This window comes from Bacillus rossius, chromosome 8, assembly GCF_032445375.1.
Source record: "Bacillus rossius redtenbacheri isolate Brsri chromosome 8, Brsri_v3, whole genome shotgun sequence".
In the NCBI taxonomy this organism is placed as follows: domain Eukaryota; kingdom Metazoa; phylum Arthropoda; class Insecta; order Phasmatodea; family Bacillidae; genus Bacillus; species Bacillus rossius.
The window spans coordinates 23,553,974-23,572,756 of NC_086336.1; the positions used below are offsets into that span (position 1 = coordinate 23,553,974).

General features: G+C 35.3%; 1 protein-coding gene across 1 annotated transcript in view; it reads left to right on the forward strand.

Annotated features, from left to right (window-relative positions):
• LOC134535587 (very long chain fatty acid elongase AAEL008004-like) overlaps positions 1-18,783 on the forward strand; it is a 274,418-nt gene that overhangs the window by 146,092 nt on the left and 109,543 nt on the right. Inside the window, exon 3 of the mRNA XM_063374800.1 lies at positions 15,180-15,370. Within this exon, the coding sequence (XP_063230870.1) occupies positions 15,180-15,370 (191 nt within the window). The remainder of the gene's footprint in view (positions 1-15,179; positions 15,371-18,783) is intronic.

Here is an 18,783-nt window from a genome sequence, read left to right on the forward strand (position 1 = left end):
AATATATTAAACTGGGCAAGAAGGGACCAGGAACAGCCTCTCGTGACGTCAATAAACACTCACTAACATGACAGCTCAGTGCTAAGACACTGAGTAAGGCATCGCCATTAGACGTACAAACGAACCGTCCCTGAATGTTACCTGGAGTGAGACATTGGGGAAGCCTCTCTAAAACCTAAGGGGATTTTAACATAAAGTTTTTTCTATTATTTAATGTTTTTGCACATGATATTAAATAAATTTATAATATAACTATAATAACTCGCTAATAAATGCAGGGACTCCTGCTACTGGTGCCGATGCGTGGTGCCAAAAGTCATATTGGATTTTGACGTCACGCCGAATATCTTGGATGATATTTACCTTGACCTTTGACCATATCCTTTATCTTTGACCTTAGTCACAATATTAATTCCCTATCTTGTGTTCTAGAATATTGCATTTTGTTACACTCGTCATCTTTGGTGTATATGAAATCGTGTTTACACTTTTCGTTATGGTCACCATCTTGGATTATAGAACCTTACAAATTCCTTTATGGCCACCATCTTGAATCCTAATGTCATGGCCACCATCTTGGTACTAATGTCACATTTACTTTCTTTTCCATTCTAATGTCATGTCCGCCATATCGTCTACTGGAGGCCACCATCATGTGTTTTTGGGTTCCGATGGGGCCGCCAACTTAGATACCGACATATTTGTTTCTGTTTGTTTATAGAGAGCGCCATAATCGCCCTGTCACAGGAAAATAAACCTACCAATGTTTTTTCTGACAAACAAAGCAAAACATATTAATTAATCAGTCAATTACTATTCCTTGACTGCTAGCGAAGCGCTCTTTCTCTTGTGATCGAGAGAGGGCCTCCCACAACCCACATAAAACAGTAAACATCTGTACAACATATTGAATAAAAGATTAATTAATGAGTCTTTTACGATGTCTTAAGACAGCTGAGAAATGCTATCTTTGAAAACAAACTTCATTCTCCTTGATATCTAGCGAAGCCCTCTTTCTCATGAGACCCTGAGAACACCCCGCATATAACATAATCAAATAATATTTTCCTGAATAGAATATATGTTGGCATCTGTTGGCAAGAATCGTGAAAACTTGCGAAATTTTTTTGCATGAGATAAATTAAGTCTTGCTGCTGAATGGAGCTTTTGAAGCAAGTTGAAGCATTGTGGACTCGTAGACATGTGACCTGTGAACCATTTGGAATCTTGTAGACTCGTAGCCTTTTTGCCTCGTAGACACGTAGCCTTGTAGTCTTGTAGCCCCATAGCCAGTTAAAGCTTTGTAGTCATGTAACCTAAGGGTCTCTCAGCCTTGTTACCACATAGCTATGTAGCCTCGTAGCCATGTAACCTTGTAGGCCCCTAACCAGTTGGTGTCTTGTAAATTCGTAGCCTTTTAGCCTTGTAGTCATGTAGCCTCAAAGCCATTTGTAGCCTTGTAGACCTATAGACATGCCGTATTGTAGCATTGTAGCCAAGTTGGAGTACTTTTAGGATCATAGCCTTGTAGCCTCGTTACCTTGTAGCTAATGGTTGGAGCCTTGAATAGTTGTAGCATTCTAGCCTTGTATCTCTGTAGCCTTGTGATTTTGTAAACTCGTAGACAAGTAGCTTCGTAGCCAAACATTCTTGTAGTCTTGTAGCCAAATTTTCTGAAGCTGTTTGAGCTGTATCCTATCGTATACTGTGTCCATAGTATCGTTCTGACGGGGTCATACCAACTGAGTTCAATCTTCTTTTTAAATATGCTTTTCTTTTAATGGGCGTATTCAAGTCTATAGTATTTTATACTAATGATGGAATAATATCCTACTTATAGGATCATACACATGTGAAGTGATAGTATTCCTGTGGCAAATCGTATCCCTGTGGTGAGATCATATACCCGTTACAAGAACGTATCCCTCTGATGAGATCGGATCCCTGTGGCGAGATCGTATCCCTATGATGAGAACGTATCCCTGTGATGAGATTGTATCCTTGTTATGTTCCTTGCATTATACCAAATTGAAATTTCGTTCAAATGTGGTTATTTTCGTTGAATGTTTTTCCATTTTTAACATGCTTCCAAATATGCTTCTTTTAGTTAAATGTCCTTCCTATAATGATGAATGTACTTTTTTTTCTTTTTTTTAACAATTGTGTTTTAAAAGAGGTCCTTTTCGCGATTGTGCATCGTCAAGTCTGCAGTCTGATCATGATTTCTCTCGTTGTTCTGAGATGCTAGTTCTATACATTATACATCTCACATGGCTTGTTTAAATTTTCACCGAGTATTGAAAAATTAGACCTCTTTGCTAATGACTCTATGTGCCTGACCACCAAATGGTCATGTATGACCAATCTACTAGTTGTACCTGGCCGAACTGTCAGATGTGTCTGCCCAAACTATATGTGCCTGGCCAACAACTGGATGTGCCTGACCAACAACTGGATGTGTCTGACCATAAACTGGTCGTGTCTAGTCACCTACTCAACATGCGTTCCTGGTCGATGAATATACCTGCCTGACCACCGACTGGGCAGAACAACTGACTGGACGTGAGTGACTGGCCAAACGAACGACTAATGTGCCTGGTAACCAACTTAACATGAATATCTTTAGGGACGCACCACAACGCCAAAATACCACAATGCCGAACGTACAATAACGCCGAAAACCATAACGCCGATTGCCAAATTGACTACAACGCCGACAGCTAGAAAACTGCTGTGTACCACAACGCCGAATTACCACAACGCCGAAATACATTAATGCCGAAAAATTTCATTCCAGGACTGCTACATAGGTAAGGTTAGGTAAGGTTAGCACACAAATTCATTCAGTTGTTTTTCATTTTGCTCCTGTGGCCCCCCCTCCCCGCAGCAACATTTTTCGGCGTTACTGTATTTCGGCGTTGTGGTACACATCAGTTTTCTAGCTGTCGGCGTTGCGGTCAATTTGGCATTCGGCGTTATGGTATTAGACGTTATTGCACGTTCGGCGTTGTGGTAACGACCCAAATATCTTAGATCAAGATGTGCCTGGCTACAGACTGGATGTGCATAACCACCAACTGGACATGTCTAGTCAGCAACTCTAAACGTCTCGTCACGAGCTGGATGTGCCTGAGCTCAAACTGGACGTGTTAGCCTGACCACAGACTGGAAGTGCTTAACCTCCCACTAAATGTGTCGTGAATTGACTGCCATGTGGAAATTCCCCAAAAACACATATCAAGTTATGTAAAGAAAAATGTATAAATGGAGCAATGCTTAAAATTTTCTTGTTTTCTTTCTTGTAGTAGAGAAGAAATGATATAATATTATTTTAATTGTAATTTTTATGGTTTTTAAATAACATTTTGCATCAGTAAAAGTTCGTACCAAGTGTGGATTTCGATGGGGTCGATCAATATATTATCTAGTGATTTACGAAAATTTTTCCGAATTTATGGCTAAATAATAACGAATTTCAAAGATAGTGAAATGGACTGCAGACAAGATAACCGACGCCACGGTTTTGAATACAACTACACTCTATCGGTCAAAAATTAAACAAATATGTCGCTTGCACACTCTAACAAACGGCATGGGTACTACATAATACTAGTTATCGTTAAATCGATTACTGTAACGAAGAATGCGGTGGCACCCTCTAACTGGTTACGTGCGTTAACTAGCACTTTGTTGAAGCTAGTATTGAAAATATATGTGATGGCGGAGATGCTCTCCACTAGGCGGATGCTATTATTTCTTTAAATGAAACAAAATTACAAGACTGAATATTTGTGTAATTTTTAAATACCTTTTTTTAATTCTCGTTCTCGTAAATGTCTCGATGACAGTGCGGTCAAATACGTATGTTTTCAACCCAGATGTCAGAGCTGTCATGGTTCGAATCACCACTGATCTAATGTATTTTGTATAAAATATTACATTTAATATGTCGATAAGGATCAGAATAACAATTATAGGTAATATAACGTCGACTTAACGTACCTGAGACAGAGCGATGTTGGCGCTCTCTAGGAACAAACAGCAGAAACAAAGATGTTGGTAACCCAGATGGAGGCCCCTAGTGTAACAGGAAAAATTAAGATGTCGGTCATGTTGTTATTCAAGATGGCGGCCTCCAGCAGACAAAAAGTTGGCGGCTGTCTCTTCAGAATCTAAAAAAAGTGATTTCGACATCGGATCCACGATGGTGGACGTTACAATAAAACTATAGATGGTGACCGTAACGAAAAGTGAAAAGTTCTGTGATTGGTGCGCTCGATGTAAAGATGAAGGCCGTAAAAAAATTGCAACGTTTGTTTTGTGGGAATTTTGATTTTAAGATTGCGGAGTTTAATATGGTGACTGAGGTCAAGATGAAATGCCAAGGTCAAGGTTAAAATTCAAGGTGAAAGGTCGTCATATCCAGGTCATACAAGATGGCTTCCATTACATCATAATCCAAGACCTCATCCACCACTCACGTTCCAGCTTCAGCACCAGTAGCCTCCAAAATATACTACTTAAGGCTTTTTCTAATAAACCAGTATATATTTAATGTTTTTTATTAACTTCAAGGCAACATTTAATGTCAATCATAGCAAGTACTGTAAGCATGGAATCGTGGGGTGTACAGTTCAGGATTAACCTTTCGATTGGATCTCTCGACTTTAAACACTTTATCATCCACAAATAAAATAAAATTAGTCAATTCCAAAACATCAGAAATCTTAGTTTTCCATGGTTTTGGGGAAACATAATTTTTATCCATTATGAAGGATAATACAAAAATTAATGTTTTTTAAGGATGGAGGATCTTTAATTCGAAAACAGGTTTTCTAGGATGCGAGGTACAGTGTGTTCCCACTGCGCTACCTCAGCCTATCTTCTTGAAAGTATTTCGCCGCATCCGAATTGGCTTCGGTCAGAAAATTTACCCTGAGTAACTTGGCGTAGTCATTTTGCCATTTCCAAAGAGCAATCGTCACTGTAATATAACTATCTCAAATCCAGTTTTAAGTATGAATCACTAAAATCTTTCTCACTAAATTTTAAAAATGTTCCAAATATTTAGATTAATTAGATAAATTATTTTTGACTCGTAATTGATGTTTCAATAGTGTAGCTTTAATCTGGTTACACACTCCTACATATGTGAATATATTTTTGTGAGCTTTAACTAAACTTTTTAAAACAGATACACATTTTTTCAGCAATATTTCACAACAATTATCTTTAACGTCCTAACAAAAATTTTATAAAAATATTTCAAACATTTAAAGGTCTTAACGGTTTCTGCTGTATGGGATCATGTCATTTCTGTCTGCTACAGTGATTTGGATGGATATATTTTTTCAACTTTAATTAATGGCATTAGACAGAAAACAGGCAGATACGATGAAATTTTTAAATTTATAAATACATTTCTAGTAAAAAGTATTTTTTGGAATTATTTAAATTTTTAACACTTTTTACAACACGTGCATTTGTAACAATCTATTTAAGTTTTAATTAGTGTTTAAAACTAAGGTCCGATAAATTGGCATGTATTTATTGAAACTTCGTTATACACATGTTAAATAATGAATTTTTTAAATATTTTAGTCCAAATAAACTAAAAGTTTAATTATTTTAACAATCGCTTGTAACTAAAGTTAAATATCACATAAAACTTTAAAAACACTTTAAAAAATGATACGTTTCTATATCTGGTACTACACTGATTCGTTTACATACAAACCTTAATATTCCACCTTCATTAAGTACAGTCCTCATGATGTAACTTTTGTAAAAATATATGTATAAGAATATACTGAAGGCAAATTAGAACTTGACCTTACTTCTTATAGAATAATCTCTACTCAATATAAAAGTCTGATTAGAAAGAGAGTTTGACAATGGTACAAACATATGTATCAACAATTTAAGAATAATGCTTTCTTGTAATAACAAGTTATTATAGGCGTTTCACAAAGATTTTCAAAATTTGTCTCTAGTCAAAGTTTTAGTTGAGTGTAACATGTGTAGTTAGTAAACTAGTAACTAACAATATTAGGCAACATACCTACACTTCAAAATTTAAAAAAAAAATTGGCAACTTAAACTAATTAAATTTACGTTAAAGTTTTTTTGTTCAGATGCACCAAAAAATTATTTTAGATTCAATTATTTTTATGTATTTTCAGTTAATTTTTTGGGGAAAGAACTTTACGACAACATGATAATTATATATTTATTATTAATCATGCAATTTAACATATCTCAGAAATGAGGTATGTGGAAAATAAGTAGCTAGTTTACAAGTGTCAGCTATAACTGTAAGTTGAAAATCTAAAGATGTCAATAAGCTAGGTTTTTAAGAAGCCTACAATGTTATCTCGTGTAAACTTGTGAAAATTCACTAGCCATTAAAAGTTTACAAGAGCACTTACGTGAATCACATATAACTGAATATCTTCACAGACATGTAAAATGTTAGATACTCATTAGTTAAAAACTAGTAATATTGTTTGAGACCGGAAAATATCGCGGAATCATTTATGTATGGGTTAAAAATCGAACATGTACAAAATTTTGCTGTTTCTGTTATTGGCAGTTTATTCGGTGAACTCAGCCCAATAAGAAACCAAAGAAGTCTCCAATCGCATACTCTTTAGTCTCACTATCAATGAACATGTGACCTTCACCCAAGAATAGGACGGACTGTAGATTCTATTCCTTACTATAGTGAGCTGGGCCCCAGGTTTTTGCAGTCGCAGAGGGTGAGAGTTGCTCCTTCCCCTCCAGCCATCCAGCAGGATGTCTTGCAAGAAGCCGCACGGCGAAAGGACAGCACGTAATTGCCGCAACAGGATGCGGCTATCTGATACTACACGAGTGTGCACATCGACGAATGCCACGCTCTGTTTCCACGCCGTCCTGTTGTCACAATACCCGGTGGTAGCTCCGCTCCTCTTCCAAATCGCAACGTCAACTCCGCCGCACATGCAGAGCGAACATCCTCTTTTTGACGTTGCTTCAACATCCCGCCTAAAAGTTAGGGACCTGAATAAATCTCGGTTTCAATTATCTTCAGGATTGTCCACACATTCCCTGTCTAATCGGGTAAATAACGCTAGTTCACTGGCTGCTGACTTGCGAGTCGCCTCAACTGGTTTGCATGTGATTCGATACTTCTAGGGTCGAGGGTTTGTCATTGGCCCAGAGTCGTCTAAATAAGCAATAAGCAGATATTAAAAATAGCTTAAAGGTATATGATTGAATATAAGAATATCGCGAAATGAGTCCGCGAACTTTCCGGTTTTTACTGAAAGGTGTCCTTCACATGCCATGTTGGGTTTAACGTTTTTTCGTCATTTATTTTTATTTAAGGGCCTTTTATAAAATTTTATTTGAAATCTCCTTTGTATTTTGTTTTCTGTCATAAATATTTTGAATATATATTCAGTTAGTGTAATATCATGGGCGTAAAAATTCACATAAGTGATAAAAACGAAGACTTGAAAGCCGCTTTACCCCCTTTATGTTACACACTAGAGTTAATGTATAAACTTTGGAGTTTTTGAATGTTTGTTGTACATATATGTATATATTTATAGATAAACGAGTATATCACATTTCAATGGGTGAATAACAAAGAAGTCACTTCCAAATTGATACATAAAATATAGTAGGCTAATAAAAAATCTCGACCGAATTATTTAATGAGCAAAATACGATCAAAGGGGTATAATATGGGAAGATTGTTTAAAAACCGGAAAGTATCACTATAACTCCTTATCACCTCAATATGAAATTATATAATTATACTTAAAAATAAACTTCATAATTCATAAACATAATTTATATCACTTATATTTACGATAAATAAATAAATAAATATATATATTAATTTAATGGACCTGTATTTAAAATTAATCACTTAAGTATATTATTTGAATCTGCACATATAATTTGTATTTGTGTGCAGATTTCTTTGTATGTTCCTAGCCTTTTTTTTATCCTGTGGAAATTTCATTTCATAGTGAGCGCGCATTGTAAAAATTTACTCTCCTAATTTTTTAATAACGCTCCTAAAGGAGTTCAACTTCAAATAATTCATTAATACCTAATAAGGCATAGTATGAAATTCTTTCTTAGCTGAATATTAAACATTCGCAATATTTTCGTTGTACAGAATATGAAAAAAAAATTAATCAATCATTTAAGAAAAATGGAGAAAATTATTGAATTTAAGTAAATTATGTCATCATAATGTTCCGGAATTGTATCGTAGTTGCCAGAATGTTCCAGAATGAATAGAGATTTTTAAGTTTATGCTTACAAGCTGTACAGAAAGGAATAACTTTTAACGCAAATCCTTAATTTTCAAAAATCACGATATGTCTCTAGAAAGAACGTCGGTTTACTAAAATATTTGATCAGGCGCTATATAATTGTACCCATAGTACCTGCAATTCATAAACTCCTGATTGGGAAACTGGATATTTTAAAATGAAATCTACATGTAGATGCAAGAAGAGTATGTCAGGTTTCTGATGAAATCGCGTATTGAGGTATGGCATTATTGTGTTTGGATTTGAACGCCATAACCTGGTTATTTAATTATAATTAATTTTGTAGTGTTTACTAATGATTTCTTAAGAAAAAAATACATGCATTTTTAAATTTTTCAGAATTTAGTATCGTATATGACTCAATACACAACTGAAAATATATAGCTTGCTACATCGCTGAATCAAATTACTTATCGTTTTAATGTAACTGAGTTACTTTTTTTCTTTATTTTCGTACATGTTCTATTTAGGTGTCAAAAGTACGAAAATTAAATTTTAAGGGTACAAAATATCATTGGCTAGAGGAGGAGAGTTGGAACTCTTAAAACGTTTACCCAACGCCCTTTCGTTATATCTGTATCTATGCAAAAGTATGCCAATGTGAGTGCCAAATAACCCTTTAAAATTCTTGGTCCGATAAAAAGGCTAACTTACGACAGTATTCACGTAGACACCCAATGTCTTCAATTTACAGCCCAATTACACTTATACAAAAAAAAATCTGTGCCCGTAATCTGGGAACTAAGGAAATGTAGTTCATCAAGGTGGTATTACTAAATGTTCTGTCAGATGTGTTTTTTATTAATAATTATACGGAAACTGTTCAACCTCACCTTGACTCTGTAACGAATACACGGATTCGGGGCCATTAGTTTCTCACACATTCTATGGCATCCTAAGGAAGTGACGTCACATACTATTTCACTGTTTTTCAGTCAACATTGGATTAGATTAAATATAATGGAGTCAACTCATATATCGTATCTAATACCAAAATAAATAGAGTATTAGTAAAATTAACTTTTATTTATACATACCTACTGTATATAATATTACATGAAAAAGGTATTAAAAGTTAATTGTAAATGTATTATATAATTAGGCTTTGTACAGAACATACAACATAAAAACATTTACTCCAATCCCAATAAAGTTTCGACTCGAATGTGTTGCATGCAGATTCTTAACACAGAATTCAAAAGAATAGCGTTGTCGAAATTTAATATTTAAATCTAAATTTTTCCTTAAAAACTTTTTGAAAACGATTCAAAATTCCTTTTTTTTTTGTTGTTATTTTAAAATAAATTGCATAACAAAATTTCATTAATGTACTCACAAATAAACTTGGTCGCGGGCTATTTATCGCTCTCTCATTTTTATTAAAAGGAATCACGACCATAATATTGCTGTGAACTTTGTTTTGGTATTAAACTTCAATAAGGTACATTGAGCGAGTTTACTAGCTACTCATTGTTGAAAAACATTTGAGCTGTTTCAGATCATGTTCACTATACCAGTGCTTCTCTCGTAAGGTAATTTATATGATGCTTCTTTTGTTCACTTTGGGTCGGCTTTTAAATTTTCCACCTAACTAGCTGATAAAACTAAAACTTAAAAAAATTGTGCCGTCTTTTATTCGCTGGTGTCTGAAAAAGGGAAGTTGTGACTTCCAGTGGTAGCTTCGGTAGAGTTAAATATGTTCCACTCAACCACCTGCGACAGGCTATTAGCTGATTTTATCAGTAGTCACTCAAGAAGTGCGTGTAAAATGTTAAGGTTATAAAATCTCGTATCTCTTTATGTGTCCTCATTTTTATTTAGAGAGTGTTTGATACTGTTCACTTGTTTATGTAAATAAGATTTGCATCTTATTATTACAGTACATTAAGTAATTTTAACAAAAAAGACGTGTGTCTATCTGAGTACCATTTATAAACAAGCTCATATGGCATTTTGTTTACATCAGGTGTCTTTCTGTATTGATCAAGGATAAAACAGAGAAATAGAATAGGTATTATTTATTTTGTTTTTTATAATTTTTCTGGAATTATAGGTTAATAATTACAGAATTTCAAGATGGCAATCAAGACGGCTGACATGATGGCAGATCTCAAGGTAATAAATGATTACTGCACTCTATCCGGTAAAAATTAAACTAATACTACGGTGGCGCACTCTATCAGACGAAAACAATATGCTGGATCCAAGAAAACGGAAACAATATGGCGCCATGACGTCATATTGCCTGATCTAATATCTGCCTTGGCATTACAGGTGGGAGGTTAGTCTGCCAGCGGCTTCCGTGGAGGAAGGATCTGTCGCCATTTTTAATGGAATGACCTCACCGGATTCGAATCCAGGATGGTTTTATAAATTTTATTTTCAAAATTTAAATATACATTTTTTTTAATTTCAAAATGTTCTCTCCTTTTTAGCATAAAAATACTAATTTTCAAGATGCCGGTGGTAATGAAAACTGTAATGGTGGCGGTTGAGGTTAAAGTCATGACCTCAGTAACTTAGGGCGGCTTGCATGTTAAATTTAAGCCGCTTTGAGGAATTTCGAAGTATCTGTTATTTCTGGGGAATAAAATGGAAAATATCCCTCAAAACGGGAATTTTTCGATCAATATAGAGCAATTTCTAGGAATTTTGAAGAAATTTGACACAAAAATTGCCTCTGTGACGTCACAACCCAAGATGGCGGTCGGCACCACATGCACCTGAACCAGGACCCAGGCGCAGGTCCTACGTTTATATACTACTAATAAGTTATAATACCTTCAAACGGATGTTATATTTATCGTATTACTGGAGTTATTGCGATTTTTATGTTTTTCAAAAGACCATCTCTATTTCTATCTCTTTGGTCGAATTTTGTCCATTAAAGAACTTTACCCAGATTTTACAATAATATATTTTATTTATAAAATAGTCAGTTATTTGCGCAAAATTACAGCAGTTATCATCTCCATAAAATGTTAGTCCTTCTCCTTATACACACTTTTCAGTTTACAATCGTTTTGGTCTATGGACCATGAAAAGAAAAAAAACTTTTTAACAATTGTCTGGATGTCGCACCATGGTAACGGCTACAGTAAGTAGTATTTAATTGAAATATTTCAATCAAAAATCATCGTGGCATACTATGCACATAACGTCTGCATGTTTAAAATTTTTTGGAACTCTCCGTTTAAAATAATGAAGGAGGAAACGCAAGGCGAAACTCATGAATTTGAATGTTGGGTGATGCTTTTTCGGCATATTTGTGTGTTGCGTAGTTTATAAACTAGTCTTTTAAAACTTTATTACTAAACTTTTAGCCTTTTGCGTGTCTAGCGTTTTTTTTGTGTTTCTTGCTTAGTTTATAAACCCGGGGATAGAATAAGATGGGGCAAAGCTCCGCACTTAAGGTTTAAAATGATATTCTGACTGTCCAAATAGCAGGAGGATGTTAGGAATACACACACATTAATGCAATTCAGTTATATTCACAACTGTAGGAAAACAAGTGCATTGTTTCATAATTTACAAATATCGATAAATGTGCATATCCGGATCTTTACCTCACTAGTGGGGAAAATACCCGCACCTTTCAACATCTAAACCCACAGCGATCAACACTTATTATCTACAGGAAAACATTATATTTATTATAATATTCTTATTGTAAAATATCACCACATTGGAAGTTGTAAACAGGAAATCACAAAATCACACAAAGTGTCCAAAAATCTAAATAGACAAAATAATTCATCAATTTCAAAATATTGCTTAACTATATATATAGCAATGTCAAATTAAAAAAATTCAAATTTTAAATTTAAAAATAAAATTCACTTTTTCTTAAAATATATATTAAAATATAAAATTAAAAATATTCTAGCTCTACAAATTTGTAATCAAATAAACCAATGAAAAGTTAAAGAAACCCAATGGCAATAGACTAACGATAGTAGACATAGTAGAAAGTAGATAACGTCAACGTACACAATGTATGCAAAATATCATTTTTTTCTCATTTATGCCTTGGCATAAAATAAAAAAAAAATTGAACAGATGCAGTAACAGCATTGACATAGTGAAGGGACAAATACAACATTTATCTAGTAGTTTACAGACAGGTTAAATTCTGGAGCTTCAGTGACACAAATCACACACAAAGTTAAGTGTTTCCTCATATGCACTACAATTTTCGTGCCAACATGCCTTACATGAAGTACACTGGATACAGTCCTCGTTAGGGTGGGTCTTCATACAATGCCTCACAGCCTGGGCACTGTATTTTGTCTGACTGAATGGCTGATTTAATTCTTTAACACCTCCTTTCTTCACTTCAAATCGTTTTTTCCTTCGCTCGTCTTTGTCAGCCATTTTTGTTCCTTTTCTTTGAGATCTTCAAGCAATTTATTCTTGTATGGTGAACTGGATATTATTTCAGAGTGTTTGCTTCTTTTATTCCGTTTTGTTTTCTCAGACCTCTAAGGCATTGGAAGGATTTCTTTTGGTGAAACTGGAGTTCTAGCTTTAGCGCTTGAGCAACCTGGCTTGTTTATGTCAAAGACTATTGATGGTTCACATGTGTAGGGAGGAGTCACAGGATTAGAATTGTCCACATTAGGAACTGACCTACGATTATCTTGAGTTATTTGACATGTTGACTGTTCTGAGTCAACATCTTTGTCCATTTGAGAAGATTCTGCTCTGTTATCTTCACGTTCTTCACTACAACGTTCACTATTTTGTGCGAAATCAGTGACACTAGAAGGAAGAAAGTCTTCGTCCGTGAATACATCAGGATTGATAGGCCAGATCCCACATGCTCTAAAGGCATATTTTGCTTTCTCTAATGTTGCACACCTTTCATAAACTTTACCGAACAATTCACAAAACTGGTAGGGAGTTATTTTTCTTCCAGGATGTTTCACTAACCATTTGTTACATTCATCAGCATAGATAGCTTTCAGTGGTCCGAAACAAATTCGGTATAGTGGTTGCATTTTGTGGCTACTGTGGGGCGGAAGTGTCAGCAAATTTATGCTATGGTCACGTCAGAAGTTAATTGCTTCTAGCAACAAATGTGACGAATAATTATACAGCAGAAGCAATACAGGATGATCGCACCTTTTCCTGAAAGTGACGAAGCCATTGCAATGAAAAAGAAAGGAATGCAATGACCATTTACATTGCCAAAACATTTTCCTCCAAGTGCCTAAACCCACAGCAAAATATTGAGCATTAGAGAGGCTGAGTCTTCAAATTAAAACATTATTTTAAACAATTTAATTTATGTATGCTAGACATACACGGGCGAGGAGCAAAGATCCGCATGAAACACGTAGTGCAGATCTTTACCCCGTCATTAGTTGCGGATGCTTGCCCCAGAGCGCAGTCTGGCCTGTGCGCGACTGCTGCTGCTACTTGTGTTTGACAATCTCTACTACTACCAATGCACAGTTACCATAAAGAAGCACACTTTCTTACTGTGGTTTCATAAATCCTTCCCGATCGTTGTTCCCGGCGACATACATTGTGTTGTATTGCTGCAAAATTACATCAGATTATAGTAAATTAATTCTTACCTCATTATGTTCGCTAGCACTGGCACTGGAACTGGCACGACACACATGACAATAAACGACCACAATGGCGACACTTTTCTTGACTGTGTCAATGTTGCCAACAGTTTCATTAATACGAAATATTCCAAGATAGGACCTTTGCCCCACGCGGATTTTTGCCCCATCTTACTCTAGGGCAAATGTTACGCCAATGTTGGAGTCATGTACCGAAGAAAAGTTCTGGTCTACTTCCATCTTCTTAAGCCCGAGTCTATAAAATAAGCAAGAGACTCAAGAAAGCAAGAAATTAAACGTTAAATAATTAGTATTCCCATATACCCATTCATAAATTACACAAGACGCAAAACCGCAACGCAAATATTTAACAGTTAACTTCTTGCGTTTCCGCCTTCTATATTAGAAGTGAAGTGTTCCAACATATTTTACAGATGTAGATGTTTTGTGTGTAGGATGCTACAACTTTTTTTTTGTTACACGCATTACTTATTAAAAAAGCAGTTAGTTAAAGCAAATATTAATTATTAAGAATTTTCTAATTTTGGTATTAAAACATTTATCTTGAAAATTAGCTCGATGAAACACTTTTTTTCCCTGCAGTTTTACAATCTAAATTAGTATTGTTGGTGGTGTCTTGAGACTTGCGTGTTTGCTAAACTATGGTAGTTTTCTTGCGTTGTTGCGTTTCTAACGAAGTTATTGAACCCTTGAGCAGTGTGTGGTTCGTTTCATAGAAATTTTTTTTATTACTTATACAAAAGTTTCGTTTGGAAACCAGTTGCCGAGAGATAGTTCGTAATCCTTCAAGAAATATATTATAAATTTGTACAACACATGGCCTTGGTTACTTTGGCATAATACTAAGTATTTATTACGAAAATTGGCTCATAATTATATATCTTTATTGATGTTTCATTCAAGCGTAATTTTTTTAAACTATGGAAAAGATAATAGATTATTCAATTATTTGACTTTATTTAATTGTTTTTAATGTTTGTAATGTACACAGTTATACTGTAAAGCTATTCAAGTTAAGGCTTACAAATGACTTAAAATTTTATAAGTACTGGGAATATTAGAGGTATAAAGCATAAATACCCATTATTAGTGCTAACAGTATTTTGTAGTGATACAGCTGTTTTCGTGTAATTGTACGAATATACAAATACTTATAGTATTACAATAATATTTTGTTCCACTAACAAAAAAAATATGTGTAGTGTGAGGTCCGGCTGCGCTGACGTGTGTTGTCGCGTGTGTCCCGCAGACCCGCGGGTGAACGACTGGCCGCTGATGGACAGCCCCGCGCCCACGCTGGTGATGCTGGGCGCCTACCTCTACTCCGTGCTGGTGCTCGTCCCTCGGCTGATGACCAACCGCAAGCCCTTCCAGCTGCGCGAGCTGCTCATCGTGTACAACGCCGCGCAGGTCATCTTCAGCCTCGTCATGCTGTGGGAGGTGAGCCCGTCGGCGTCCCCGTGTTGTCACGTTCTGGCTACTGTCTGGTGGAAGACACAAAAAAAAAAAAACATTAGCGAGTCTTTCAGTACTCGCCAGAGACGCGTCCTACATAACCTCGGTAACGAGCAAATTCATTTCTTTTCATGTTGTCAATACACCTTTAATACGATACTTGGACACGAAATTGAGCGTATAATTCCTTAAAATAGTCCCGAGCGTGGTAAATATACCTACGTCAAATGGGTTTCAACAAAATTTTTAAAATCAAATCACTTGTAGTTTCCACATTTGTTGCCGGAGCAGCTACGTCGACTATCGAATCATTGGATTTGCGGAACGAAATGTTAAACTATATAATGACACGGCTACAATAAACTCGAAAAAGACTAATAATTTTTTTCCCTCTATTTAAGATTCACTAAGCCGTGATACTTTAAATTTTTCCTTTAACTGTGTGACCTTTGGTTTGCGCTATTCGCCACAGAAGACAGCATCGTGGTTACATATTTCCGTTCCATGCGACGTTCTTTTATTCACGAAATTACTCATACCAAATGCTTTATACCAAGAGCTAAGATGTCACACATAAGAAAAACACCAGAACTTAATAACTTCCGCTCTCACCGTTACGATGTACGGAAACTAATATTTCGATTCATAGCAAGGGAAGTTTACGAATGTGTCAATAAGATTTAGCAGCGAATAAGTTAATATACTTACCAAAGTGCATTAAAATCCATCTAAAACTTACAGTGCTATTCACAAAATAATTAACACTGATGCGACTGTATCAAAACTATATGTTTAATTATTTTTATAAATAGGTATAAACAAACGTCTATATATGTGTAGTAGTAGTCATGCACTAATGCAACAAATAAATCTTTTAAAATAACCATTTAAATATTTTGGCGCCCACTAACCTGTTAAAAACTAAATAAATTATAACACACTAAAAATAAATGTATTGGCTTCGCCATTTCTGACAGAATGCTTTCCAGAGCGTGTTACGAATTCTTACAAACAAAGGTAAGCAATGTAAAATAGTTTATAATTTTCCGCTCCAACAATTATAGATACGTTCAAAACGTTCGAATTTCCAATAATGATCAGGGGGGGGGGGGGCCCCTTCATATCCCTTTCAAAGAAAAACGATTAACTAGTTTAAAATAAACTTTTTGACATAAAATTCTTTTGCATAAAACAGTTAATTCAAGTAATAAAATATTCTTGAATTCAGCAATTATAAACGACGAAACTTGCGTTGAAAGTTTATAATTTTAAAAACCAACTCGATTTACAATAGTTCAAATTGGCACTGGTGGTTTTTGCAGTTAATTTCAATTATACTGGACGTGCAGCCTCTTAGCTTCCAAATTCTTTGATTGAAGAATATATGACGCTAAAAGTATGTTGTTGAATAGTGGACTTGGCAGAAGTTACATCTTCCTCAATGGAAAAAATATATTTTTAAACTATAATGAAATGTTTTTCCATATCTGCGTAGCGAGTAGTTAGTTTGCGAACCATGTCAGTGTAGGCAGACTTCGACTTATTTCCTGGCTTACAAGTAAACAGAAGTTTCGTCAAACTATTGACAAGGGGGATAACTTCTGAAATACTATGTTGGTTCCACATTCAAATTTAGGTCTGTATCAAGATATTATTTGGCACGTCTCTGCTCCAAAAACCTCTGCAAAATAATATAGGTACTGTTCCATCTGATTGGTTCATCGTGTTTCAGTTTGTGGCATGGCATTTTGTTAGCTTTTAGGAATTCAGTCAAACGTTTGTTCGCTGAAACAGAGTGCCTGAAATTCCCTAATACAAGCCAAACATTGCTACACACATTATAGATATTTTTATGGTTCAGTAACGACTCCTTGTAAAGTATGAGCAGAACACCCAAAACTCGGAATTTGTGGTAATTCGCAAGCCCGAACCATAATAGCAGTATTATCTCTTACAGTTAGATGCACCTTACCTGCAGAACATCGGTGCCAAAAAAAAAAATATTGGTCCGAACGATTCCGATACGTTAATATCGGCCAGTATTTAGTATCGATTATCGGTATCGGCTCAGAACTAATTATATTTATATTTAACTGATACCTTTCCCTGCAACTCCTAATATAGTGATGAAGATGTGCGCCTCTGTCAGTGGTACTGGTATTGCAATTAGCAGTGTGAGCCACATCATTGTTAAAGATTTATTCGTATCCATGGCAATGGCTATTGCACTGTTCATGTCTTATGCATCTCTATTGCAACGGCTTTTGTTAAGTTTGATTCTTTTTCATTTCAGGCGCGGAAATGACGTGCCCACGAGGAGGTTTTTTTAATGAGCAGTACGAGAGTGTTCTGCCTGTGGACTGCTATAGCAAAGCGCGGGTACATTAGCTAGTTCTAAAATAAAGACACAAGTGAAGTACGCAACAAGGAATACGATGTTTAATGTTAACATAGGGTAACTATCAAGAACATCAATAAAAATGTTACCAAAAGTTCATGACTTTGCTTGAAAATGAAAGAAGTTGCATGCAATGAAACGATAAGTATGTACATCTATTTTAGTAAATTTTTTGGAAACCAATCGTCGCAAAAAATTTTGTTATTAAAACTTTTATTATTAAATGGATAGAACCTGCACCATCGTTACTATGATAAATGTTTTTAGAACAGTTAAAGTGTAGCCTAACCGGGTCTAATGAGCCGTATAATGTTCCATACATTGTTTTTTTGTTTCCAACCGTTATGTGCAACTCGTATGTATTTACAATCGAGCGCAACTCTTAAGTCTTCTGGTCCGCACTATACCGACTCGATGCTCATGCATTTGAGCCACGCCAAGGTGTTATGATCGAAACCGCGATCCTTGCCACGTAAGTGCAAAACGCCAGTGAACACGGCAAGGGGAGATTATTTGGTCCAAGTAATTTTCAAGGTATTTCCACTTTCCATTATATTGTTAATAACAGTGGCAACGTGTGGCGGAGTGTAGTAGCTATTCACTTGTTGACCCAGCTTTTATGATAAGTAACAATAAACTACAAATTTTACCAATATAACAAAATATTTGAAAAGTTTGGTGCTGTACTGAATAATTTCCTTTTTTTTTAAGTTGTAGTTTTCTCAAAAATTCGATTGCTGAAAATCGTCACTGACTGACACATATATTGATAGCAATAGTTGTTACTCTGAAAATAATATTATATGATAAAAAATTTCCTCTGAGTTTAGATTTTCTAAGCATTATCTCGCAATACCAGTCATGGGTAAAATTTTCATAACGTGTGTAAAAAATACCTGATGTGAAAATAATCTTCGCTTTCCGGTGGTATTGTTATTATATAACTGCATCAACTGAGTCACTCAGGTGAGACGTGCCACTTGTGCGTAACGCGCAGCTA